This window comes from Fukomys damarensis, unplaced genomic scaffold, assembly GCF_012274545.1.
Source record: "Fukomys damarensis isolate Sample0158 unplaced genomic scaffold, DMR_v1.0_HiC HiC_scaffold_22, whole genome shotgun sequence".
In the NCBI taxonomy this organism is placed as follows: Eukaryota; Metazoa; Chordata; class Mammalia; order Rodentia; family Bathyergidae; genus Fukomys; species Fukomys damarensis.
The window spans coordinates 3,552,246-3,578,616 of NW_022900934.1; the positions used below are offsets into that span (position 1 = coordinate 3,552,246).

A 26,371-nucleotide genomic window follows, 5' to 3' on the forward strand; every position below is an offset into this window, starting at 1 on the left:
CCACAAAAAAAAAAAAAAAAAAAAAAAAAAAAAAAAGCCAGCCCGCAGCACTCTAAGAGGCTGAGGTGGAAGGATCACAAGTTTAAGTCCATTGGGGCAACTCAGTGACTTAGTGAGACCCTGTCTACGATGCAGCTCTGTACACAAGTCCTGAGTTCGATCTACAGTACCACAGAGGGAGGGATGTTTGTTTCTTCAAGCTTGAGAACACACATGTCCCTAGGTCTCCATTGCCCTACACCCCTGTTGACCTGAGGTCCCAGCAGAGCCTCCCATGACAGACTCCCAGGTCATGAGGATTCTTTCCTCCAGAGTCCTCCAAAGCTGTGCCAGCATGAGGGGCTGAGATAATGATGGCCAGACCCCGGCCATACAACTGGTCTCCATTCTTCTGCCAGTGGGCCAGTCTGGGCCTCTGCCCCGAGGCACCCCCGCAGCTGCTTCTCAAGCTGCAGCCAGTCTCTTCTCTTCTCTTTTCCAACTAAAGCTAAGCAGGGCTACGAAAAGGTTTTGACCAAGGAGCCGAGGTAGAAGTGTATAAAGGGACCCCCTGAAAAGCTGAGTCAGCCGGGATACATGCTCCTTCGAGCCTTGAATAGGACGCCTGGCACCCCTGCCGCCATCTTGGACCTCTGCCTATAGACACTGCTAGTGGGTGGCGACAGGAGCCTGGATCCCTTCTGACTTCACAACAGCTGTGCTAGTCTTGGTTGCCTGTCTGCATCTACCCAGTGGGACAGGGTGGCTCTGAGCACAGGGCTGGGGCCCACACGCCCAGGTCAAGTCACAGCTCCGCTACGTATGAGCTGTGTGATGCTGACGCCTGACTGGTCTCTGAGCCTCCACATCCTTAGTCGTAAACACAGCCAATGATGGTGTTTATGCCTCAGGCTTAAGCGGAAGCAGGCCTAGGTTCGTAACTCAGGTTAGATAAACTTTAGGGAGCTAGTCCTCCGACAACTACTCACATGCATTAGAATCCAGGCCAGCGGGAAGAAAGGGCTCTAGTGCTCAGTTCCCACAGGTGCCACATCCTGAGCTCATTCACATCGAGGGACCCATCTGGGCCTGCTCAGTCCATGACTTTCAGCCAGGTGACCTCCAAACCTGCCATGACCCCTGCTCCCCTGCCCTGAAGTCGCTACTGTTTTACGCCTTTCTTACGAAACACCCTGTGCCGCCCTCTACAGGTTCCCAAGCCACCAAGGACACAGGCAGAGGCTGACCTTCCCTGGACACTCGGGGACAGGGTCACTCTGCCCTTGACTGGGCAGAGGTGCCCAAGGTTCTCCCCCTCAGGGATGGCCTGGGGCCCTGGCCCCCTGAACCCTGAGCTCTTCTCCCTCCTCGTACACAATGACTTCCAAAAAGATGAAGCTTCATGTGTGTGTCCTCTGCTAATTAACCTCACGTAGGTCTCGGAGCTCTGTTTACTGTTGCTTAGCTACCTCCATCCTCAGCTGACCACGCAGGGTGTGTCGGGTTGATCTGCGCTGGCCTCAAGCCTGGGGCTTTTACAAGGATCACGCTCCCAGGAGGGACTGGCTCATGCGCTGTCTCACAAGCCCTCCTGCGTAGTTTACAATAAGTCCTTGCAGGTGCCCTGACACAGCCTGCAGGATGTTTAATGATCACGCAGCAGGCTTCTGCCACGGCAGTAGAACAGGAAGGCAGGGCCAAGCCGAGGTGCCAGCTGGGAGGGTGTGTCTGTGAACAGCAGACACGACCACAATTTGCTTAAGATTTCTTATTAGAGCAACTCGGAGTCCTGTGACATACTCCAGACTCCCTGGAGTCAGAAAGTCAACTAGACAAATAAGAAAAGCACAGAAATGGCTGAATACAAGTCTTTCTTCTGGGGTCACAAGATCAAAAGGAGTTGTACTGAACAGGATGTTGCATGCCCCGCCAAGGGTGACGGATGAGTGGGATCCCGGATCTCCATCAGGCCACTGGTACAGGCAGCACCCACAGGGCCTATATCACCCTGGCCCTGCTCTGCCTTCTCCCATCCACCACTTCCCAGTGTTCCCTTCCCTCCAGTAGGAATCAGTCTGAGGATCCTGACCCGGTTCTTGATGTGGGCTTTACTTCCCTCAAAAACAGGGCCCCTGACTGTCAAGGGGATCGAGAAGTGATTTTCTGAGCCAGTCTCCTGGGTCCTCCCTCTGTGTCACAGAGGGGCAGATGTTGACGGTGCTGCTAACGAGGACAGAAAAGATGAACGCAGCAAACATGTCCATAAAGACGGCTGAAATGTGCGTGGAAATGACGAAAATCACAAGAACAAAATGATCACAACCGTGAAGATGAGGCTGCTGGAGAAGATGGCAAAGGTTTGATGACAGTGATGGCCAAGCCTTGGGAACGTTTATCTTCACAAGTTGCTCTTCCTTTGCTCTTGCAACAACTGGAACATAATTCAATGCCCATGGTCTCACTCTAGGGGCCAGAGACACAGCTACAAGCCAGGGCCGACTTCTAGCAGGAGTGGAAATGTTCTAAACGTGGTTGTGTGAAGGGCACCCAGCTCTAAGAACATACTATGTGTGCTAATTGCATGTGTGAAAAGTGTGGACTGGATGGTATGAATTATATTTCAAGAAATCCAGTGAAACATGAGATGGACTCTCTGTCCTCGCCAAGCTCGTACTTGTCTATTTCATCCCCCAAGAGCTGCTCTCTGCTCTGACAGGTTCTGTCTTTGCACTAATCACACCCATTTTACAGGGGAGGGGAGGGAGGCGTGGCCCTTTTCCCGTGGTCCAACTGCTGGACAAAGGCAGAGCAGGGAGGGACTCTGAGGAGTCCCGTCCAGAGCGCATGCTCGCCAGCACTGCACCCAGATGCTTCCCACAGTTATGGCTGGCACTAGAGGGTCAGCTGTGGCTCTCCCAGGGCAAGCCCCGCCTGTGCAGAAAACAGCCATTTGGTGGCTCCATGGGCACTGGAAATGCGGGCCTGCGTGCTGCAGTGGACAGGTCAGATGTGAGCCCATGTCTGACCTCCATCAGTTCATCAGCCAAGCTTCTGCTTGTCTAAGCACAGCAGAGAATTCACTTCTCCAAACAAACGCACCCCTGACTTCATATCAGCCGGCAAGGGATGGCCCCAGGCCATCAATGGTCCATGTGTGTGCTTCTTGGGGTCCACGGACGGCTTTTTAAATTCTGAATAGGCTAAATGTTTTGATGGAGATTTCACATAAAATGCAAACTTAGAGATTAAATAAGCCAGGTGTTGTAGTGCACATCTCTAATCCCAGCAGTAGGGAGGCTGAGGCAGGAACTCAATGCAAAGGCTCTTGATTCAATCCCCAAGACCAAAAAAAAAAAGAAAACAAAACAAAACCAAAACTAAACAAAAGACCCATACTAAGCCATCTTCATCGCAGTAAAAATGCTTGTTATCACCAAATACCAAAGGCAAGTGCTGGGGACATTTAGGAAAATCGGGAACTCTTGTATGCTATTTTGGGGAATGTAAACTATGCGGCCATTATGGAAAACAGTATGGAAGTCCCTTAAAAAACATAACTAGAACTACTGTATGATAGAGCAATCCCACTACTGGGTAGATATCAAAGGAAGGGAGGTTAGCGTGTCAGAAAGACGCCTGCATTCCCACACTGACTGCAGTGCCATTCACATTAGCCAAGGTGCCGTCCAGCGACCTGCACGCCAGCTGATGAGGGGATTTAAAAAATACGGCATTCGCACATAATGGAAAGCTGTTCAGCCACAAAAGAGAATGAAAATGTGAAAGTTTTCCCCATTAAGAAATGATGTGTTTAAGTAGATTTAACTGAACTTAAATACTGTGCAATGTATTCATGAATCAAAACATCATGTTATCCCGTCAGTATATGCAGCTTTTATGTATTTATTTATTTTTTGGTACCAGGGATCAAACACAGGACCATGTGCTTGCGAGACAGGCAGTGGAACCACTCAGCTAAATCCCCAGCCCTAACATGTACAACTTTTATATATCGGTTAAAAATCAGCTTTAATTATAAAAAGTAAAATGTTTGGTTTCCTTTGGAAATTCTGGCCCCACACTTCCGGCAGTCGCTTCAGCAGGTGTGCACCCTGCCTGAACCAAGTCAGGATCCCTTCCTGACCTGAGTCTGTCGCCTTCCTCAGCAAGTGTTCCTGACCCACGTCATACATGGCGCATTTGGGTTTGTTATTTCTACTCTGGGAAACAGGTGGTGCCTGGGCAGGACATGGGCGGTGTCAGCTACGGTTTCTCCCTCTGCTTTGTGAGCAGTGTGCAGGAGGCTTGCAGAGGAAGCCTGCTATCCACCAGAGCCTACTCCAGTCATGGCCACATAGTGATTCTGCAGCTTGAGGGTGAGCCCTGACGTGTGCCTGGCTGCCGGGAATCAGCAGGGTGGCAAGAAGTGTACTCAGTTTCTGGCCTGGATGAACCTCCCACAGTAGAACCAACCTCCAAAAGTGAGGACCTGAGGGCTCACCTTGTCCAAACACACTTCCGAACATATTGGGTATGCATTAAATTGGCAAGTATAATCATTTCTTAAATGTATCTGAAGAACTTGATATGTAAAGGAAGACATTCCATTTAGTAACAGCTTGCTTTGTTGAACTGAATTCTCAGTCACTGTGCCTGCTGTGTCCTGATATTCATCCATCTAATTACTTCTCTATCCACCCAACCAGCTATCTAATGATGAAACAACTACGCCATCCATCCACCTGTCTATCTATCCAACTATCCATCCATCTACTCACCTATCTGACTGCATGCCACCTACCACTCACCTACCTTCCTATCCATTCTTCTGTCTCTTCTTCTCCCTATTCCTACCTACCTGCTACAGTCCCACCACCCATCCATCCCTTCAACCATCTCTCCATCCATATATCCATCCAACTGCACAACCATTCAACTACCTATCTCTTCATCTAAGTTCCCAGTCACATACCTGCCCAGTCACAGTTATTTACCCATCTATCCACCCTCCCACCCATTGGACAGTCATTAACTGAGAGCCTCTTGTGCACCAAGCACTGAGTATAAAGTGCACCCCTTCCTTTGAGGGGCCTCTACTGCCTAGGCAGAGAATCATATAAACCACGGATAGCTGCAGGGAGTCACAGGGTACGTGGTTAGTGTGAGTGCTAAGGACTGCAGGATAAATGGACTGGATTCATGCCCTCACCACTGCTCGCTGGCTACTAACCTTTCTGAGCCTCAGTTTTCTCTCATGCAAAGTGGAGACTGTGAAGCCCTTCCCATCAGAATTAAATGCCAGAATGTGTACAAACTTCTCAGCACATGCAGGTTGCCCTGGACAAATAGCACCTATGAAAGGTGAAATTCCCACAACTGTGGGAAATGTCTGCAAACTCAATATGCTTACAGTTCCCATGAGGTTCTCAAACCCATGACACCACAAGCTAAAGACCTTCCTGCAACCTTGAGGTTCATTGTAAACCAGGAGACCCTTTAGAGCTAAATGTCACCCCCTCACTGCCACGACTGCATTGCTTTTGCTGGAACTATCTAGCTGTTGGCTTTTTATTCGTGATATATCCTGGGTACAGTGAGTTCTTTATTGGTCTACTCATTTACTGTGCCTCCGAAAATCCCTTTGGACAATGCCCCAATTGGAGATTTCAAAGACTGAGCAGAGAACGTGCTTCTGTGTATCAGGAATCAAATTCACCCTGAGGCCTCCCTGTGTGCTCCATGGCACAGGCTGGGAAGACACATTGTACTCCCCTCGCTGAGAGCTGTCCAATAACCCAGAGCTCTCTGCAGTTCAGGGGTGCTTTAGGCTGGGTGTTCCACTGGGCGCATCCGTGAGAGTCCCAGGTCAGGCTTGTGTGACTGTGCCTTCAGAGCTAGGGAACTTGTGCCCTACCCACTTCCTGTGCACCATGAAAGAGATTTTGCTCGTCTCTCATGCCTTCTTTTATCCAAACAGAAGTTCTTGACTCTGATGTGCTAAACCTACAATCCCAACTTATTCAGGAAAGTTCACTAGCAGGAGCCGTACAGGCTGCCAGAACAAAGACAAGTAGATTTTGAGTCCCTTTATTTCCCTGGGGTTGTATTTTGGAAGAAAGCTCATTACTGACAGTTTCCAGGAGAAAGACTATTACCCCAAACACATGGAAGTCCTTTGTGGTCCCTGCTGGCCAAAAAACAAACAAAAACCTCAGCCACCACTCACTGTCCATCTGTAAAAGCAACATGAAATCAGAGGGTGGATGCTGGGGTGGGAAGTGAACCTACAGTAAAAGAAAATAAAATGCCGAAAAGATCCTTAAATGCCCTTGAATTCAGAGCCACTGCTGCCCAGAATTGTGACCGACTGGTCCAAACTGCCCACCCCTCTCTGTGCTCCTCGGGTCCCTTTGGCAAACACATCCACATCTGCCATCAGCGTGCCAAACGTCCAGGGGCCCAGACAGCACCAGCTCTGTGTCCAGCTTGTCATGTGACCGTGTTCCTGCCCCTCGCCTCCTTTCCTGCTTCCTGTGTCCCCGCTACAGTCCCTGGGGGAGGTGACCACTGGCCCCTCACCCACGTCCTCCTCCCTGTCTCCCTCTCATGGGATGGCACCTGCTCCCCAAACCAATCTCAACGCCTCAGCAGTGGGGTCTCTTGTGACTTTCAGGGAGCCCTTGGTGCTCCCCGGGAAAGGTCTGAGCTTCCCTCACCTAACTACGGCTCATCAGCGACCACTCAGCGTCAAAGAGCCGTGGGTAGAGAGGACAGGCAGCGCGCAGCACGCCTGCAGGAGACGGACCCTGGGTGGGTGCCGGAGGGGACAAGGTGATGGGGGATGGGGGTGTGCCGCTGGGGGCCGTCCAGGAAGGTCCCCTCGGTCATGTGGTCTGGCTGCAGGGCGCTCCCTAGCCTGCCTTCTCCACCGCTGTGCTGAATCTTCACAGCAGCAGAGTTCACCTCGGTAAGCAGCAAAGGGCGGGCTGCTGTGCTCCGTGCAGCTGCTCCCTTTCTGGCGTCTTCACCTCCCTGCCCTCCAGCACACCAGGTGAACGTTCTTCCATCCACCGGACCACACCCTCTCTCTGATGCCTGCGCCCCAACTCCACCTACTTCCTGCTGAAGTACCCTCTCCCTGCGGGGCTCTGCCGTTCTGTAGCTGGTCCGTGCGCCCACCTTTGCTGTTTTATTATATGCAATGACTTATCTTTGCACTGTGGGGTGGGCCGGTTCGTCTTTGCACCCTGGCACCTGCCCCAGCACATTGCATGAACTCGGTATTTCTGTAGTGGGGGGGGTGTGCACCCCAAGAGATGGGCAAGGCCTGCTCTGCGTCTCATCCTCACTTCCTCACTAAGAAATCTGAAGCCTCTCCTTCGCTCATAGCCACTGTGGAGTAAACACGGGCAGAGGCAAACTGCAGGATTCCTTAAGGGCAGCGACAATAATCGTGATGCATAGCGGTGCCAGATCCTGCACGAGGCGTACTGTGTGCCACGTGAGTGAATACCACAGGGGTGGCCGCAGCGTGGTGCTAGAGGGTGCTACAAGATCAAGGCGGTCGTGAGTACGGAGCCCCAGTCCTACCACTGAGCCTCAGCACTGCGGAGCCGATGGCCAGAGGCTCAGGGAACGAGGACCCGACGCTAACCGCCTAGTACCACCTGCCACTCTAGCTCTGTGTCATCAGCTTCCCAAACTCAGAGGCAGGGAAGCCATGGGTGCTGTGGCACCAGGCAGCAGCCTTCTTTTACGAACAAGGGCTCCGGAGCCAACAGCATGGCCCTTGGCTCCCTGTGAGCCGGTGGGAGCCCCACCAATCCATATTCAGGAACCACACGTGAACCACTCACACCAAGTCGCCCACTCTAGCTTGCTCTAGGGCACTTTGGCAAAGCCACTCCTGGGCACAGAGATGATGGACCAAGAGACCTCTCCCAGGCTTCTTTGGTTCTTTGCTTTCAAGATGGTGTGGGTTAATAGATACAAAGAGTGGGGGACAGAGTCCCCGACCAGAAAGGCAGCAGAGCCCAGCCAGCAGTCGGGGCCAACCCATCAGAGGTACAGTCGTCAATCGCACTAGGAAATCTGGCACTGAAAAGCCAACTGTTACCCTTCCACTTGTCTGGAATGTACCGAAGGACACTTCCACAGCTGTGGGAACTGTCCAGAGACTCAGAAGCAGACCCACAGCAGAACAAAGGCCCCAGCCAGCCCACCCAACTTCGAAGGTGACCCTGACTCCTCTCCTCAGTGTGCTCTGACTCCAGGCCCCGAGGCACATCTGGAGGTGAAGGTTCTGATCCGAACTGTGATGATGTCCTAACCCTACTGCAAGGGACACCAGGGGTGGGTGCGGCACGCAAGGACACAACCAGTAACATCTCACCCCTTGCGAGGCCTTGGGCTGTAGGAGGAGCAGAAGCAAAGGCCAGATGAGAAGCCACACATTCTACAGATGTGCAGAATCCACAGCACCTACACGTATGACGTCATGGGCAACAGGTGCTGGTGGTCCCCATGTTGCGGCAGGAGGAGCTAAAGGTTAAGGGTGCACGCACAGCCCAGAGGCACCCAGTCCAGCTTGAGTCTGGGGACCCTGCTGTGGCCCAGGCCGGATCCAGAGCCCACACAGGAGCCTGGTGACCCCAGCCCAGCCATCCCCACCTGGTCCCTCCACCTCACCTGAAATTGAGGTGTGGGGTGTCTACCTCACGGGCTTGTTCTGGGCTTGTGCGGTGTGTGTGACATGTTCAGGATGTGTCTCCTGGCTGGAACGGCCCACAGTAGTGTCTGGTAGTGACCTGAGAATCCACTACTCTGCAGCATGTCAAAGGCAGAGAACAGGGAAGACTTGGCGAAGTCGGGGGCCCTCATCCTGTGCCCAGGAATGGCCTCACCAAAGCTCCCGAAACAAAACACAGCAATGCCCTTATGTGAGCTGAAGTTATTCATACCTTCTCTGGTCCTCTCCTCTCCCTCTTTACTTCTTTCTGCTAAATTCTTGGCTGCCACAAGTAGAATGTTGAGCTACTATGTACAAATTGTCCCAAAAATTCATATGCATGAATAAGTTATTTTTGAGTCCCCTGTTTCCATGTGACTGCCAGTGATGAAATTGTGAGGATTAATCTTGACAGCCGTCTTGACTGGCTCAAGAGATGCCCAGGAATTGCTAAAGCATTCTTCTGGGTAGGGGCGTGACTGGGGTCATGAGGGTATGATGTTAGATATGGTATCTGCTCCCTGGTCCCTTGGGCAACTCCCCTGCCCCTGCTTCCAGCTGCCATGAGTTTTCTTTCTTCTGCCAGCCCCCCGCCCCATGATATTGCTGCCTTAGAGCCAGCTGGGCATGGACTGAAACTGCCGAGACCATAAGCCAAAGCAACCTTTGCTCTTTAGGTTGTGTGAGTGTCAGATCCCGGTGACGAAAAGCTGAGTGATTCAGGGATGTAAACAATCCCACCAGTGCCAGACACTGTTACTTAGTCCTTTATCATTCTTACATATTAATAATACTATTAAAACATGACATTTAAAAAGCATATTATATAAATGCGTTGTAAACTGGGCGCAAATGTTCTTTGTTGTGTAATTTTTACGTTTAGTGAAGTGAAGTGATTTTCCATATATTTATTCAGAAAGCATTCCAGTTCTACCTCACTAATCTGTCAGGAGCCCATGGTATTATTTGATAACTGCTTTTCATTTGTGTCTAATTCAGTATACTTTTCTAACACTTCTGGAAATACAGTTCATGTAAATACTCCATAAAAAGAAAAATATGTGTCATGTGGGAAAACGATTACTGTAGCTTTATTTGAAATATGAAGATCTTAAATAAACGTCTACTAATGGTGGGAGGGAAGCAGCAATCTGGCATTTCCTTTTACTCATTAAATACTACACCACCATTACACATGAACATTTAGAAACACTTGATACGGTATTGGATGGCAAAAATCTCACACATGCTAAACACCACCGCCTTCAAAACACTTTTACTTAAATTTTAATATGCAAAATCTAGAAATGGATTTGACACTATGCATAGGAAGAAATCCCCTGTAAAGACAACACAAGAACCGAGGAAACTGAAGCAAAGGGGCATACGACAGAAGGACAGAAGGGCGAGCACACACACTAATAGGACCCACCGCAGAGAGTTCCTGCAGACCTTCAGGACAGGGGAAAGTGAGCAATGCTGTTAATAACTGCGTCTGCTCCCTGAGGTCGGGCTGCACTGGGCTCCCACCCCCACCACCACAGGTCAAGCAGGAGGAGGGGAGGGGAGGGCCAGCCAGGGCTTATCAATGGCCATCTGTTATTACAAACCCCACACCTGCAATGAAACGTCCAGGCTTTAGAAACACCTGGCTTTCTTTTGGGCAATTAAAAGGAATCAATTTTTTCCTCCTAAGCCCAGAAACAGTAGAACTTTCAAAGTGCTGTGTTCACAATACTGAGAAACTGCACGGTGCCTGGCCTCCCTCCAGCACCCTGGGTCCAGCAGTCCCGTCAAGCAGCCCTGGCCAGCCTCACCCTGCCACTTCCGAGGATCACGCATCCTCCTAAAAGCCCACAGGTCTCAAGGAGAGTAGTCACGAGAGTTAGCAGAGCACTTTCCCCCGGGTATCTATGTTCTCTTGCAGGCCTGAGTGGTAATGGCTTGTTCTAGGTGCAGCAGAACAAAATGTACCAAGAGCACTGGAAGATCAGTTAACTACTGTGTTAACACGCGAACTGCCAACTCCCGGAGGATACTGTTGAGGTTTAATTGGATTCTCACACAGCCCCAGAACAAAGGACTCCCCAGGAGAGCACTAATAGATCTGTGCATCACTCAGGAGGCGCCTGCCCATGTCGGGTCCCCAGGCAAAGCACACAGCCGTCACACACAGGACAAGAACATCTCTCACGGCATCTACAGCAAGGCCTCATGGCCAGCTGGTCAACCGGCCTCTCTGGCCCTCCAGCCACTATTCCGCAGCCTCCCGAATCCTCCCGAGACCTGCTGGTGGCCTCCCTGTCCTGTGCGGGTGGGCTCCTGCCACAAGAGTAACTGAGCTGTAGATCTCCTCTCTTTCTAATGCCATCAGGACACACCCTAATGCCTTCCTACAAGGACTCACGCAGAGGGCCCAGAGGACACGGCCACCATCTCCATTCACAGAGCAGGATAGATTCCCAGACACACCCTGAGACCGGGAGGTGGGGGTCCAGTGGGCCTGTCCACCTCCTCCCAAGGCCTGGCTGGGCTGTCTCCATCCAAGTGTCTTCAGGAAGGGTCTCTAACTCCACCCTGTTCCAGGCTGGGTCAAATTTTATACTGTCTCCTCTCTCCCCCGCCAACTCAGAAGCACAGCGCTTCTTATCGGAGAACCACGTGCAGGCTGACAGCCTCAATGCATGCTCTGATCAGAGCCAAACCAGCAGAAGAAAATGCACAAGGCAGCACCTTAGTGCCCGGGGTGCTTGGCCTGAGGCTCTCGTCATCCTGTGACCACAGATTCCAAAGCCTGCTTCTTCTAGCGAGGTGGCCGCAGGCACTTGGGTCTCTCACTGCAATTTAAGCTTCTCATCTCTAAAGCAGGGATGGTAGTGACTCCCACGTCACTGGGTCACTGTGAGGCATGTGGTCAGTGGCCTTCTTGCTGTCCTCCCTAAAGAGGTGTGGCACACAGGAAGGGGGTGGCATGTGCGACTTCCGGGAGACCCTGCTGTTCATCACCAGGGAACTGCAGGTCCTCGGTGTTCTGCTCAGACTCTTGCATGTGCCGCGAGGCAGAAAGGGGGAAGTTAACCCAGCCTCACCACAGTCCCCAGACCAAGAGCAGAGTGAGTAGTGTCATGGAGGCCAGGGTGGGGTTGGGGTCAAGACTGTCCCTCTGCACCCGCCCCCAAAACTTGGGAGCACTAGGAAGATAAAATATTAAGGATCTAAAAATTTAGAAATAACATAAAATGAAAATACCAAATGCTCTTCAGGATACAGTAGATGGCACATTGCTATGGAAACCAGAGGCTGAATTATGTAGTAAGAGATGATGGAAGAATATCTGAGAGGCGGCAAAACACAAAGAGACCCAATTAAATCATCTCTGTGGGGAAAACAAACTGCCCGCTAGGAAAGCCACATCTGACCCCTCGGGAGGGAGGTGATTTCTCAACCGCTGGCTTCTCTCTGTGTAATCCGGGAGCTGCTTCTCAGGTTTTAAACATGGAAACAAACACCAGGGAGCTACGACATTCTAGTCAAAGGTTGAAAATGAGTTTCAGGTGCCGTGAGTGACGGGGCAAGTCTCACGCCAGGTTCTCTGCTTCTGGTCGCTCTTCTGGTGGCCCAGTCATCTCCCTTTACAGCCACAGTGGGGGACGGATCCCCAGATGTCCCCCATTCCTGGCAGTCGTGACAGCTTTTGTAGTGTTTCTGAGTTACATGTGCTACCCTCCTTTACCTACCTACTTTTTGTTCATTTACTTAATATTTCAGTTTGGAAGAGAACTTAAATTGGTAATGAAATAAACATTTTCAACTGGCACAGATAGAAGACCAACTCAAATAATGAGCACAGTGGGCCCTCGAGTTATGACTGGCCTGACATACAAACAACTTGGGTTACGACTGGAATTTTAGTTTTAACTTATGACCAAAGTTTAGAGTTATGACATGAATGCCAGTTGCATGTTCTTCCAGATGGTCTCAGATACAGATTTAACCCTTAAAAAGTTCTGGGAGGGAGATGACTACATTCTTTCCTTGTGGGGTTAACTGAGATCCTGGGCCAGTGTCTCTAAGGACACTGAGATCTGCCCAGAAGAAACTGTAGCTTAAACTTATACAGGAGACAGAATTTGAAGGCTGAGTAGAGAGCCCAATACATCAATTGACCAACGAGAGTTACAACCAGTCCGCATGAACAAATTGAGTTTGTAAGTCAAGGGTCCACTGTAAATAGAATTCTTTTGACCTCCAGGCTAGAAAAGACTTTTTGAAAGTGGAACTGTTATGGTTTAGATCTGAAATGTCCCCCAAAGTTTCATGTGTTCAGTGGTGGGGCTTTTGGAAGGTTCTGGGTCATGGAGGTGCGGTACTGATCAATGGATTAATCCACTGAGGAATCCACAGCTGACTGTGCTGTTAGGAGACACGGCCTGGTTGAAGGAGGTGGCTCAGTGGGAAGTGGCCGGAAAGATGGGCTCTTGTCCTTGGCTCTCCCCACTCTGCTTCCTGGCTGCCATGAAGTGAGCAGCTTTCTCCCACCATGCCTTTCGGCAGTATTGTTTCCGCCTCGATGCCAACCAACCACAGACTGAATCTTCCCACACCATGAGCCAAAATAAACCTCTCCTTCTTCAAGCTGAGTGTTGGGTATTCTGTCCCAGACACAGGTGCAAACAGTATGGTCCCTAAAACATATCAGTGCTCAGAAAACTTTGTCCCAAGGACTGCTGCCTGCTTTTGAAATAAAGTTTTATTGACACCCAGCCATGCCCATTCATTTGCATAGCACCTGTAGCTGCCTTAGTGACTCAATGCCTCAGCTGAGTAGCTGTGACAGACAGTATGGCCCACACATCTGAAGGGGTTCACCACTGGTCCTTTATAGAAAACCAGCTGACTCCTGATGCACATGACTGTAATCCGATGACCTTAAACATCAAAACATCTGTATGTCCAAGAAAAGCTTGGGAAAATACAATTTCCAATTTAGGATTTTGCAAATTATAATTTTTCACCTTTAAGATGGTATGAAAGCAATACCACTCAGTACAAACTGTATATCCAATTTTTAACTTTGCTCTTTCCCTGATCTAGTGACAGGTGGTGAGACTCCGTCTGGTCACCCCAGGCACTGGCAGCAGCTCCCAGTCAGCCCAGATCATGGGTGGAGACTTCACAGTGTGTTGCTAAGCTGGGACGCTGCCCAGACCAGGGGTACCGAGAGGGTTCCCAATGCATGTTGTTTCATTGGCTGCGACCTCGGGGTGAGTCGAGAGGCCCCATTCAAGGCCCACGTGGGAGGACTGCACCTCAGACCAGGGGGGCAGTTGAGAGGCATGGCAACAACAGTGACTCCTGCCACTATGAGGGACAATTTCAAGAATTTAACTGAGGGCAAAACTCAAGAATAGACACACACACTGAACACACGTTCACCCTCACTGGGACGCAAAGCAATGGAAAACCAGGGCCCATGAGCTCACGTGTCCCACCACTGAGACTGCAGCAACCAAGCCTGTAGCGGCAGGGTCCACGGGGTCTGGCAGGGAGGAAAATGGTGCAGCAACTTTGAGAGACAATTTGGTGACTGCTGACAAAAGGACAGCGGCACAGTCGACCACACAACTTCCCTAAAGGCCCCGGAAATGGTGAGTTTGATGAAGCGCAATGGCCCTGACAACCTCACTCCACGCAGGCCAAGAAGGCCCAGTGTGGGTCCCCATGGTAGGGAATTCACAGATGTGTGCCCAGGTCCTACCCAGGGCCACGTGGGGTCATGTGTCTGATCTGCCTGGGCATCGGAGAGCCGCGTCACCAAGGTATCTTGACTGTGGACCTGTGCCTGGGCCACCTTGGCCACACAGTGTAGGACCAGTGCAGGAAGGGGTTGGTGAAGACCAGGTCCCAGCTGCACTCACGAACCGCCCAGAGCATCTGCCACCTGTCAGGACGATGCCACATGCCTGCCTCCCTTACACGCTCCCACAAAGGCCTCGGAAGTGCCAGAACCCCCACTTTCTGGGGGAAAAAACGGAGATGGATGGGACAGATGCACTTGCCCAAGGCTCTGCAGGATGCTGGTGCAGAGCTTGGATTCCAACCCAAGTCTGCGTGGTTCCAAGCCCATCTGGGCTCCAGCCCCAAGTACACGACACGGACTTCATGGCGGCAGTGGGCCCGGGCCACACCGGGCAGCCCCTCCTCGGCAGCAAGCCAAGCAGGTGATCTCACCTCTCTGTTCCAAGTACGAGATCTGGGACCTGGAGAAGCACAACAGCCTCAGTATGGTGTGGAGGTCACAGCAGCCAGTGTCTGGGCTCTCCCCGTCCTCCATCATGAAGATGGGGCCCATGGCGACCAGGTCCACATGTGAGGCAGGAACAAGGGCTCACCTGAAAGGAAGTAGCCTGGCTTTGGGCTGAGGAGGAACCACATAAGGAAGGAAGCCCGGGACAGCTTTTAGGCCAGGCCTCCTCTTACCCCACAGGACATCGGGCAACATGTGGAAATGTTTTGGGAGATCACGGGTGGGGCCTGAGGTATACCCCAACACCCCCCGGCCCCATCATGGAGCCATAGCTGGGAACCCCACAGGAGACCCTCGCTGCTTAATGTGTGGTCCACAGACCTGAGTGCGGGCACCCCAGAGCTTGCTAGGACCACAGACCCCCAGGCCTTGCTTTACCCTGTGGCATCAGGACCTGCATTCCCAGGGTCCTCGGTGAGAGGCACTGACAAAGGGCACAGAGACAGCGACACCAGATGAGCAGACCCAGGCCAGCACCGCTCCGCCAGCTCTGGGCTTAAACTGGGGAGAGGCAGACTGAGTTGTCCAGGGTGCTGTCCCCCCAAACCCAGCTGTACGTGGGAAGCTTATAGAGTAAGCGGCTATGAAATTCTACTGACCACCAATTTTCTACTCCTTATATTCAAAACCTTAGTTGACTGGAGAATTCTTAATATTTCATGCTAACTTCTAGATGCACTGGAGTCTTTATGTTGAGACCATTGTATATGTGTATTTCACCTAAAAATCTGTTATGTTTTCAAAGAAATCATCCTACAAAATAATCCAGGCAGGTAGGTGCTCATTACTATTTCCCCAGAAACCAAGCTGGTTCATGAATATGTAATATTTTATGAGCATCCATTTGATGATAGAAAATAATTGATTTTACTTTCTTTATGAAATATAATTTTCTTTTTAACTGTGAAAGTGGGGAGGAGGAGGAGGAAGGGGAGGAGGAGGAGGAGGAGGAGGAGGACGACGACGACGACGACCCTGAATGCCAACACAGGGACTGCGTGCTCCATACTTTCCCACCCTGCAGCTCAGAAAACAAGCGGGCTCACATGGGGCCCTACTTTGGGCCCTACCCAGCAAGAAGGGCCCGATTTTCCTGGACAAACCACTGGCTTCTACTCCCCACTCTGGGCCGCCCTCCCAGACAGTGTCTGTGACGAGGACACTGAGGGAGCAGCCATCCCTTGCGAGCCACAGCCCTGCCCTTGCTCACAGTAGCTCCACCTCCCCAGAGTCCTGTCGCAGGCGGCACCACGGACACCGACAGCGCAGCGGCCAAGCCCTGACCCATAACAGTGACCACCAAGAGGACAAGTGGCCGCCCAGGGCCTCTGGGGGACAAAGAAAGTGTTCATGCACGGCTTTGTGCCACAGCCAGAGGCAGACCTCACGTGCACTGCCCCAGCTCGCGTGCACGTGTGTGTAGCGTCCATTGAAAAACTTACACAATCAAGCCATAGCACGTCTACATTCTTGCCAGAAGCACCAGACGGAGGCGAGCGGGAACTGTTCCTCACCAGGCAAGGCGCACCCTCACGAGTTCATCCCAGTCCCTGCTGGCTGTGACCCCGAAACTCCTCCATACATCTGGTTTGGCTCCCATTTCCCCGGAGACATCTGGCGATGTCTGAGCAGTTTTGATTGCCATGGGAAATACCAAGTAGAGGCCAAGGATGCTACGAAGCCCCTTGCAATGCACAGGGGCCCCACAGCGAAAAGCAGCTGTTGCCGATGCACCTCCCACCCAGCACAAGGGGCCAGGCAGCCCCGTGTGTACCCGCACTCTCCCACTTACTTGGAGAGTTTCAGTTCGATCTGCTGCCGGATTTCCTGTCTTTCTTCGTCAGTTCTCCTGGGGAAAATGTTCCGGTCTTCCAGTTCCTGCTTGCTTGGCCGGTTCCTCAGCTTCACTGCCAGGAGCTCCTTCTTGCACTTCCTGGGCAGTGTTCCTAAGAGGCCCATCAGAGGGAAGAGACAAGGGGGTCAGAGAAAATAGGTCTTAGACGTTGCTGGCTTAGAATCCAGCCTCCCTTAGGTGGGAGGAAGGAGCCTGGAGAGCTGGGAGATGCCCATGTGCCCTGGGTGGTGGGAGGGAGGCATTAGCACGGGAGATGCGATGGCACTGTGCCAGCTCCCTCAGCCTCCTGCCCAGGGTCCCACCTCCCAGGGGCCCGCGGAGAGTCCTGGTTGACACCTGCTGTCCCTCGGTGATTATTCATACCACCTTCATTGTCCTGTCCAGTGTCTGAGTCCGGGACATGAATCATACAGTAATTACCTATGGGGGCCGTGCCCATCCCCATGTAACACAGACCCTGTCCTATTGTCCACCACCTGTGGCTTTAGCTCTTGAAACAGAGGTGGCGAACCTATGGCACACATGCCACAGTGGGCTCTTTGTCATCACTGAAAGTTCTAAAAGTTTCGCCATAGCTGTCCTAGCATACCCCATCTTCCTTTTCTTTCCACCTGGGCCCCCTGTGCAGGGCACAGCACGAGTCAGAGCCACAGCCACCGCCACGCCACTCTGTCCCAATCTCTTCCTTCGCGGATGTGTTCCTTGTTGTCTAGCTCACAGTCCATCTCCTCCACTGGAGTTTAAACTCCACGACAACCTCTTATTCCCTGCACCCCCGAGCGGCATGGAGACGGCGGGTCATCAGTGAGAATCCCAGGGTGCATGGAGGCCTGGCTGGCTTTGCGGCTGCCAGGCAGTTTGTTCTTCAAGTTTATACAACGTCCTGAATCAGCTGAGTGGAGCTGGGGCATGAGGAGGGTCTTGGGGAGTGGAATAAATCCTCACAAGAACGGAATGGCACTCCCTGCATGCACGGGTAGAGGAGCTCTGAGAAAGGAGAGCGTCCCACTTAACTGGGCTCCCCAGGGGCAGAGCCCCTCCCACCATGTCCCTGGTCAGGCACTCGCTGACCATTTGCAAGTAACTGAAATGTCAGCCACCACCAGGGCGGCAGTTTTGCAGCTGGTGGCTTTGCAGTTTTACTAGGGCATCCTGGGGGCTCTGAGACAACAGCATCCCTCACGGTCACTTCTTTAGATGAAGGCAAAAGTCTTTCTTAAGAAAAATGGCTCCGCAAAGCAAGTCAACTACTCTATGGGAACACAAAGCAAGGAAGTCAGTTTAAGAGAAACTGGGGGTAAAGTAAGACAAAAATGGAATTCAGCCGGGGCTCGAATTTCTAATGTTCATTTGTTTGTCATGTGCCTTAGAGAGAAAGGGGAAAATGATGACTGAAAATCATTTCAGCCAGAACGCTAGCCTGAATTTATTTTAATAGCTTTATAAATGACTGCAGTTCAGAATTTATAGAATCATAAAAAGCCTAAAGGAGTCGCATGCATGTTTTTATTGGTCTTTACTGCATGTTACGGAGGAATGGAAAGCTATGGTAATGCTCCTGAATTTAGGAAGTCTCAAAGGTCTCCAGACAAATCCATCATAAATGACAAGGGTCTAATACACGGCAAAGGAAGGACCGCCATTTTCCAGGAACTACAGCATGCTGAGTCAGAAAACTACACTGGAAGTGGTTTAATCATTTTAGCTCTTAATAAAGCAAGTCCTTAAACTTACTGTAAATGTCTCAGGATCGTCATGACAAACTTGTCGTCGCATTTGTTCTTAACTGAAGAAAAGAGCCTGTCGTGGGAGGTTTCCAGATGGAAACGGGACCTCACCCTCGGGAGTGCCTGCTGCTACTGCCCAGTCCAGCCCCAGGGCCACAGCAAGGACACAGAAGGGCCACGGTGGAGGAATGCGGTAGGGTCACAGCAAGTCTCTGGGCTGTCTTCAGGGTGTCAGGACGTCTTCACCAAGGTGTTACCAGGAACACCAGGAAGTTATGTGACTTCCTGACAGTAGCTGTTTTTGCTACTTAAAATTCAAAACAGGAAATTTCTAGAAAAATAGCTGGCAACAGCCCTGGGTTCCAAGCCACCATCCACAGTCCATGCACTGCGTGTGGGACTCTGGAGGCGTCCCCAGCCCCCAGCATCGACTCCATTATCCACGGCCAAAAGCGAAGGACACCAGTTCAGAACCTCAGGCCTCTTTCACTGAGCTCACAGAAGCACCGGTGCTGTGGGTCATTCCTCTCCTTCAAAGCCCCCATCTCTCTCCTTCCAGGCATCGCCCGGCCAGTGTCCCCTGCTCCATGACTACGTCTCCACTTCTCTCCCTGGCTCCTCCTGTTCTCCCCCAAGTGTGCCCAGACTCAGTCCTCAGACCTTTCCATCTGCACCAACTCTTCCTCTGTGACCTCTTTCATCCCAGGACTCTGAAGTCCAACTGCCAATGGCTCGAGACTTCCATGGCCAGACACAACTCCCGCCACAATTCTGGGCCTGCCTGGTGAGCTCTGTCACCATGCTGCCCTGGGCTCTGCCGGGCATTCAACGCTAGCAGGTCCACAACAGGCCCAAGTTGGAAGCCACACCTGCTACAGCATCCAGAGGCCTAACCGGCTGGCCCTGCTGAGGCCAGGAAGGCGCCTGTCTGTAAAGTGCCTACCTCACGCCTGGTGTCTAAGAGCAACACCGCAGGTCACAGCCAGCCTGCTCACTGCCAGTGGTCAGGTGAGGGGAGGAGACATGAACCGGCCGCAGTGTGGAGGCCAGCAGCCGTGTGTACCTCCTGTTTGTTCAGGTGGCTCTCTCCCGCCCTCTCTCTCCCAAACACGGCCACTACGCGAGCATGAAGCATTTTCACACCACGGATGAAAACAAACATGGCAAGCTCATCACAGCAAGGTTCCCACCTGCCTTGTTTTGCCACATATTCACTTAGAAAATGTCTGGGGAATCACATAAAACAAGATATGAGGAATAAGCTCCCAAGGGTGTGGGCATCCCGTGTGCAAAGTAAAAGCGAGGGCACTGACTTCTGTTTCTGGCCAAGAAGAGCAATCAGGGATTTAATTGTCTTTCTCACCTTAAAACAAAACAAAACAGCAGTCAACCTCTATGAAATGATAGGTTTTAAGATGCTAAAAATCAGTAATGAAGGCTAGAGACCCTTCTGAGATAAAAACCAAAGGAGGTGAGCCCTAGGGCTGCCCCAGCAGACGCCTTCAGAGAGCCAGCAGCACCAGGCCCAAGGAAAGGGACCCAGGAAGAGCCCAGAAGACTCCCTGAATTGAGAAGAGAGGCTGAGACTAAGGCAGAGGGGGCACAGAGAGGTGGGAAGGAGAGAGGAAACCGGGAGAGCTGCAGAGGTCGCTGAGCCTCCGCCACTGTGAGAAAAGGGTCAGAGAAGAGTGCCCAGTGGGCACCAGGCCAGGCCCAGAGCTGTCCATGTTAGCCAGTGTGGAAAGCTGCACAATGCTCGAGACACTGCGTGCAAGACACACGGCTATTAATGCCTTGGTAAGGGGCATAAATAGCCCTGGACCAAGCACTCCTCTGGCCCTGCGGAAGACATCTTCAAAACCAGACTTGGATGAATTTGACTCTCTGCAAGTCAATTAAAGGCTTCCTGGATAATATTCAAGAATATTTACAGGAATAGAGAACTATCCAACTACCATGAAAATAAATTCACATTGCATTCCATCCCATCAAAGGTAATACATCCGCAAAGCAGCAGCCAAAGCACCTTGACCCTCAGGCACTGTAATGAGAACAGTGTCAGGCCATTGTGATCTCAACCAGTGATAATGAGGAAAACAGCAGCATGGAGACAGACAGATGCAGGGAGAGAGGGACAGAGGGAACATGGCGGCAGATGTCACATCAGAAACAGCTCCAGTGAGAAGACCCTGGAGCAACACCTTCAAAGTCCTGGAGAAGGGAAACAGTTCCGTCAACTCCATATTTGGCAGGAGTATCCTTCAAAATTAAGGCAAAATGAAGGTTTCTGTGGCCGTACAAAAGCTAACCTCAGAGTTAACCAACGACTAGCAGACCAGCACTACCAGAAATGACAACAGAAATCTTTCCGTCTGGAGGTATGGCACACCGAGTCTGCAAAAGGAGAATGGTAGCCACAGTGGAAATGTACACGTATTTATTTCTCTTTAAAGAGAACCAGCTTTATCAATAACAGTAGCAATACCATATGAGTGTATAACAGGGGCAGAGGACATCACAACAACAGAACAAAGGTTGGTATAGGAAAGAAGGGCGTGGACTGCTCTACGGCAAATGGTACAGTGAGTTGAAGACAGACAGCAGTAAGATAAAGACGCGTGCCGTAATAAACACTAAGCAACCAGCTCGAAGACCCGAATGAAGAGTTACAGTTGATAAGCCCAACAGAAGAGATAAAATGGAATAGCAAGCCTAATGCAGAAGGAAGGCAGAAAGAGAAGAGGAGCAAACATAATGTGGAACAAATCATGCGGAAAAAATAGTCTGTCAGATGCTAGATTCAAACCTAATAAAATCAATCATAGTGCTCGCTTCGGCAGCACATATACTAAAATTGGAACGATACAGAGAAGATTAGCATGGCCCCTGCGCAAGGATGACACGCAAATTCGTGAAGCGTTCCATATTTTTTTGCCCATCCGTTGGAAACTGGATAAAGAAGTTGTGGTTTTTCTATAAAATGGAGTATTACTCAGCCATAAAGAGCGAGAGAATAGATTCATTCATAGGAAAATGGATACATATTGAAGATATACTCCTAAGTGAAATAAATAAGTCCCACATGTGTAAATACCAAATAGTTTCCCTGGTGTGAATATTCTGCAACAATGCATAAGATTCTAATAAGATTACTGACATTTAGAAATGGGAGGAAAGGAGCTAAAGGTGTAGGGAAGGTGTGATACATAGGGGAAGAACAAAAAGGGAAAAGAAAAAAATGTGAGAGAATGAAAAGATGAAAATAAAGTGTTTGTAGATGGGGAGGGGAGGAGGGGGTGAAGGGAGGGCAGAGGTAAGGGGAAAAAATGAGAATCAAGACTTGCCATGTAAAGGTACATGATCCCAACAATGAATGTAACTGTACTGTATCCCTAAATGTACCAATAAACTCAATAAAAAAAAATCAATCATATTAAATGTAAATATTTTGAATACCCTAATGAAAGTTAAATGTTATTAGAATGGTTGAAAAGCAAAATCAAAGAAAATGATGCCTACAAAATATGCACTTTAAACAGACACAAATAGATGAAAACTTACCATTCTTACGCTAATAAAGCTGAAATGAGTATATTAATATCAGATAGTGCCGGGGATTTAGCTCAGTAGCACCACATCTGCCTCTCAAGTGCAAGGCCCTGAGTTCAATCCCCGGTACCAAAAATAAAAAATAAAAATAAATAAGTAAATATCAGATAAGGTAGACTCCAGCTCAAAGAGCCTTTCTTGAGATAGAGTCATCTCATAACTGTAAAGTAGTAACTTCAGGAGGGCATAATACTTTTGAGAGCTTAATAACAGCTGGAGATTTCAAACTTGCTCTCTACATGATTCAGACAACAAGTCAACAGAACAATCAGGCAAGAAAATGAGGAAACCAGATCCATACTGGAAAATAATTACATTGTCTCCCTTCACAATGTGATTATCTGCGTAGCCAAGGAGAGGCCAGTAGAACAGCTAAGCAAATTCAGCAAAGGTTGTAGGATGTGTCACCACATGAGAAGCACTGTACTTATAGTTCCACACCCTAGCAACAGACAGTCATAAACTGAAATTAAAAACGCCAGATAAATAGCTTCCCAAACACAAAATGCTCAGGCAAGTTTCGGTAAAAAGAGATGTGGAATATTTGTTCATTTCAAACTACAAAGCATTTAGCAAGGAATTTTTTTAACGACTTAAATAAGCGGAGAGAGATACCACGTCTGTGAGGTGGGAGATGCCAAACTATTATGAAGCCAGTGCCCCCCACAGTGATCTACAGATTCAATACAAACCCAGTCAAAACTCTAGTAGATGTGTGTGCATGTGCATGCGTGTGTGTGCATGTGCATGTGTGTGTGTGTGGAAAATGATAAACTGATTCCAAAATACATGCAGAGGGTTCAAGGATCAAAATTAGTCAAAACAATTTTCAAAAAGAAAAAAACTGAGGAGCCAGACATTTGGTTTCACAATTTGTAAAGCTACAATGATCAAGACAATGTGCTACTGGAGTGATGATAAGCAACGAATCCATGGGACAGGATGTAAAGTTCAGGAATCAAGCCACACGTGTGTCTAGAATTAGACAATTCATGACGAAGGCACAATAGTATTTCAGTGAAGAAGGTATTTTTGTCTTTTCAATGAATGGTACTGCGCACATGGATATTCACATGTAAAAATCAATTTTGATTTTACAGCTTACACCATGCACAACATTTGGGCAACAAAATGAATCACAGACAAATAATAAAACCTAAAAATAAAGCCTTCGTGACCCTGGGTTTGGTAAAGATTTCTTAAACAAAAAGCCAGAAAAGTGAGCCACAGTAGAATGAACTGATAGGTCAGACTTCATCACATTTATAACTTTTGCCCTTCCAAAGACAGAAGTATTAAAGGCAATCCACAGACTAGCTGGAAATGTTTGCAAAACATGTATATGACGAAAAGACGTTCCTCTAAATTTTATAGGAATTATCAAAACATAAGAAAGCAAGCTTTTTAAAATGTCATGTTGAAAATTAGATAAAGTGCTTGAGTAGATCTTCTACCAAAGATGGCACCGTAAGAAGCAAGGGTGTGAAAAATGCTCGATGTCACTATCAGCAGGATAGGAAAGAGGCGCCGTGTCAAAGCTGGAGGGAAGATTACCAAGACACAGAAGAAAATATGGAGGGGTGATAGATATGCTACCTTAACTGTGATGGTTTCACAGGCACACACATGTCAGAATGCAACGTCATAAAACTTGTGCATTTTTAGTCTTCTGCATGTCAATTATACTTCAGTAAAGCTCTATTAAGCGAGTGATGCATTAAAGGCAGCTCTGCAAATAGCCATACAAAAGAGCGGCAAATCGTAATCTTTAAAAAAATATATATGTTCTCAGGAGAGGCCCTGCCCTGCCTGCGTACACTGCTACCATCCCTGGACACTCGCATTGTGACCCAAGTTGGAGAAGAGCAGGGTGGACCAACTACCAAATCCTAGCTGGGTCTGGACCTTGGTTCTCCTCAGCACAGGGCAATAGAGGTGACAGCCAAAACTGTGGACGGGACCAACACCCAGGGGAGTTTCACTACAGGACTGACCTGTTGCCTTCCCACAGAGACCAGGGAGGGACAGGCTCGGAGAAGGTGAGAGCTAGACAAAGACCTCCCAAGATCCTCCAAGGAATTCAAGCTCAGACCAGGAAGATCGCAGGGCCTGCATGTATGGTAGGAGGCCAAGCATGGTGGGTGTGACCCTCTGAGGGGGTGGATCTGAAGATGGTGGCATGTCGTTCAGTGGTCTGCTTGAGCTCTTGCATCACTGCCTACATCCAGCAGAAACCAATGGTCTGATATACCAGTGGTCACTATCTGGGTTCCCTAAGTATATCTACTAAAACCACAGACCTCTTTGCTTTAAGGGTGGTTTATGAGTGGTTCTTAGAATTTGTTGACATCCAGTTTATATTTGGTGCTATTGTCTCTAACTTTCCTACCACTAGAGTCAAGATGACATAGTTTTTGCTATCAACTGGTTTTCTTTGTATGCCTGGGGTTTGCAAATAATACTATGGCCTACTCTTGAAGAACTAGATACTGGGCCAAAGTAGTTGCAAACCCAAGCACAGGCCACAGAAAACAAAAAGAAAACCAGAAACATCAGAAGACAAGGCAGCAAAATGCCCCAAAACTTGCAACTCCCCCAGAGCTGATCCAGAGGGTGTGGAGTAGAGAAAAATATGAGCCACACAGCAGAAATGTCTGAAAGGGCACGAAGTGAGGAAAAAAAAAAAAAAAAAAAAAACAGTAAGATGCATGGTGAATTCAAAAGCGATGTAAGAGACAATGACAGTAATGAGACAAGTGATTAGTAAGTCTAGAGAAGAGGCTAAAAATACCTTGTGGTGCTAAAGAAAGAAATGCAAACCACGAATGCCCAGTATAGAAAAGAATGGGAATCCATAAAAAGCTCCAAATAGAAAGCCAGGACTTTAAAATTATGATTGGAAGTATGGGTAGCAGAAGTTACCATGTGAGGACAGGGTGCCAGACCTAGAAGACAGGGGTATGGTTAGTGATCAGTTAGTGAAGAGGTATCTTAAAAACACAAGAGAGCACAAGTACTGGATCCAACAGCTGCCAGATGACTCAAAGAAGACTAATATAAGAAATATTAGAATAAATGAAGAGTCAGGACCCAGCACAACGGACATTAAAAATACAGAGAAACAAGATGCCTAAAACCCTCAATACCATGATCAGGAAACAAACAAACAAACATTGGCTAATGGAACTATTCAACAGGAAGAGATAACAATTATAAATATATATGTAACGAACCACAGTGCATCCATCTTCTTAGAACAAACTCTGAAGGACATAAAAGACCAGATAAGCATCAGTGTAATTATAGCTGGAGACCTAAATACCAAATTATCACAAATAGATCAACTAAAAAATAATCAACAAAGAAATTTAAGTTGAACCAATGTGGGAGAAGTCTAAGCCTGGCTGGGCCAGGTGCACCTCACTCCTGTCTCCTGAGCTAATAGAGACCTTGCTAAGGCTGAGCTAACTCGCTACACCTCTGCCCCTAGTCCGTGACTCTGCCTCGCCCAAGAAAAATCACTCCACTACGTCTGGCCAATAAGATATCGCCAAACGTTAAATGCTCCTCCCATGCTCTTCCCCCATGGTTCCCTATATAAGCCTGTGCATTTCCTGAATAAAGCGGAAGCGTTCCAGAAACTTCCTGGAGCCTGTCTGGTGATTCTGCCCTTGCCCTCCAAGTCCGAGCTTCGGAATCTTGTTCCGTGAGCGGGCTCACAGACGACGGAAAAACCAATTCTTTGAACAAATGAACTTAATAGATACATACAAAGTATTCCACCCAACAACAACAGAATACACACTTATTTCGGCAGCACATGGTACTTTCTCTAAGATATATCACATACTAGCTACTAAAGAATGCTTAAGTGCATGCAAAAGAATCAAAATTGTCCCATGCATATTATCCAATCATAGTACAATAAAAGTAGAAAGCAAAAGCAAAATAAACCACAAAAACTACTGAAACATATGGAAATTAAACAACACACTCTTGAATAACCAGTAGGTCACAAAAGAAATTAAGGAAGAAATAAGACGGTTCCTAAAATTGAATAGCAATGCCAGTACAATACATTAGAACTTATGGGATCCAATGAAAGCAGTCCTACAAGGGCAGTGTAGTATCTGTGAATGTGCAGATCAGAAAAATAGAATAAGCCA

At 49.1% G+C, this 26,371-nt stretch overlaps 1 protein-coding gene and 1 non-coding gene across 2 annotated transcripts in view; one reads left to right on the top strand and one right to left on the bottom strand.

Annotated features, from left to right (window-relative positions):
• The window catches only part of Phactr3 (phosphatase and actin regulator 3), a 126,419-nt gene that overhangs the window by 23,441 nt on the left and 76,607 nt on the right, over positions 1-26,371 (bottom strand). Inside the window, exon 8 of the mRNA XM_010637426.2 lies at positions 16,807-16,960. Within this exon, the coding sequence (XP_010635728.1) occupies positions 16,807-16,960 (154 nt within the window). The remainder of the gene's footprint in view (positions 1-16,806; positions 16,961-26,371) is intronic.
• On the top strand, positions 21,421-21,527 carry LOC117287264. The gene has a single exon (XR_004518498.1). It is a non-coding gene; the product is annotated as a U6 spliceosomal RNA (small nuclear RNA).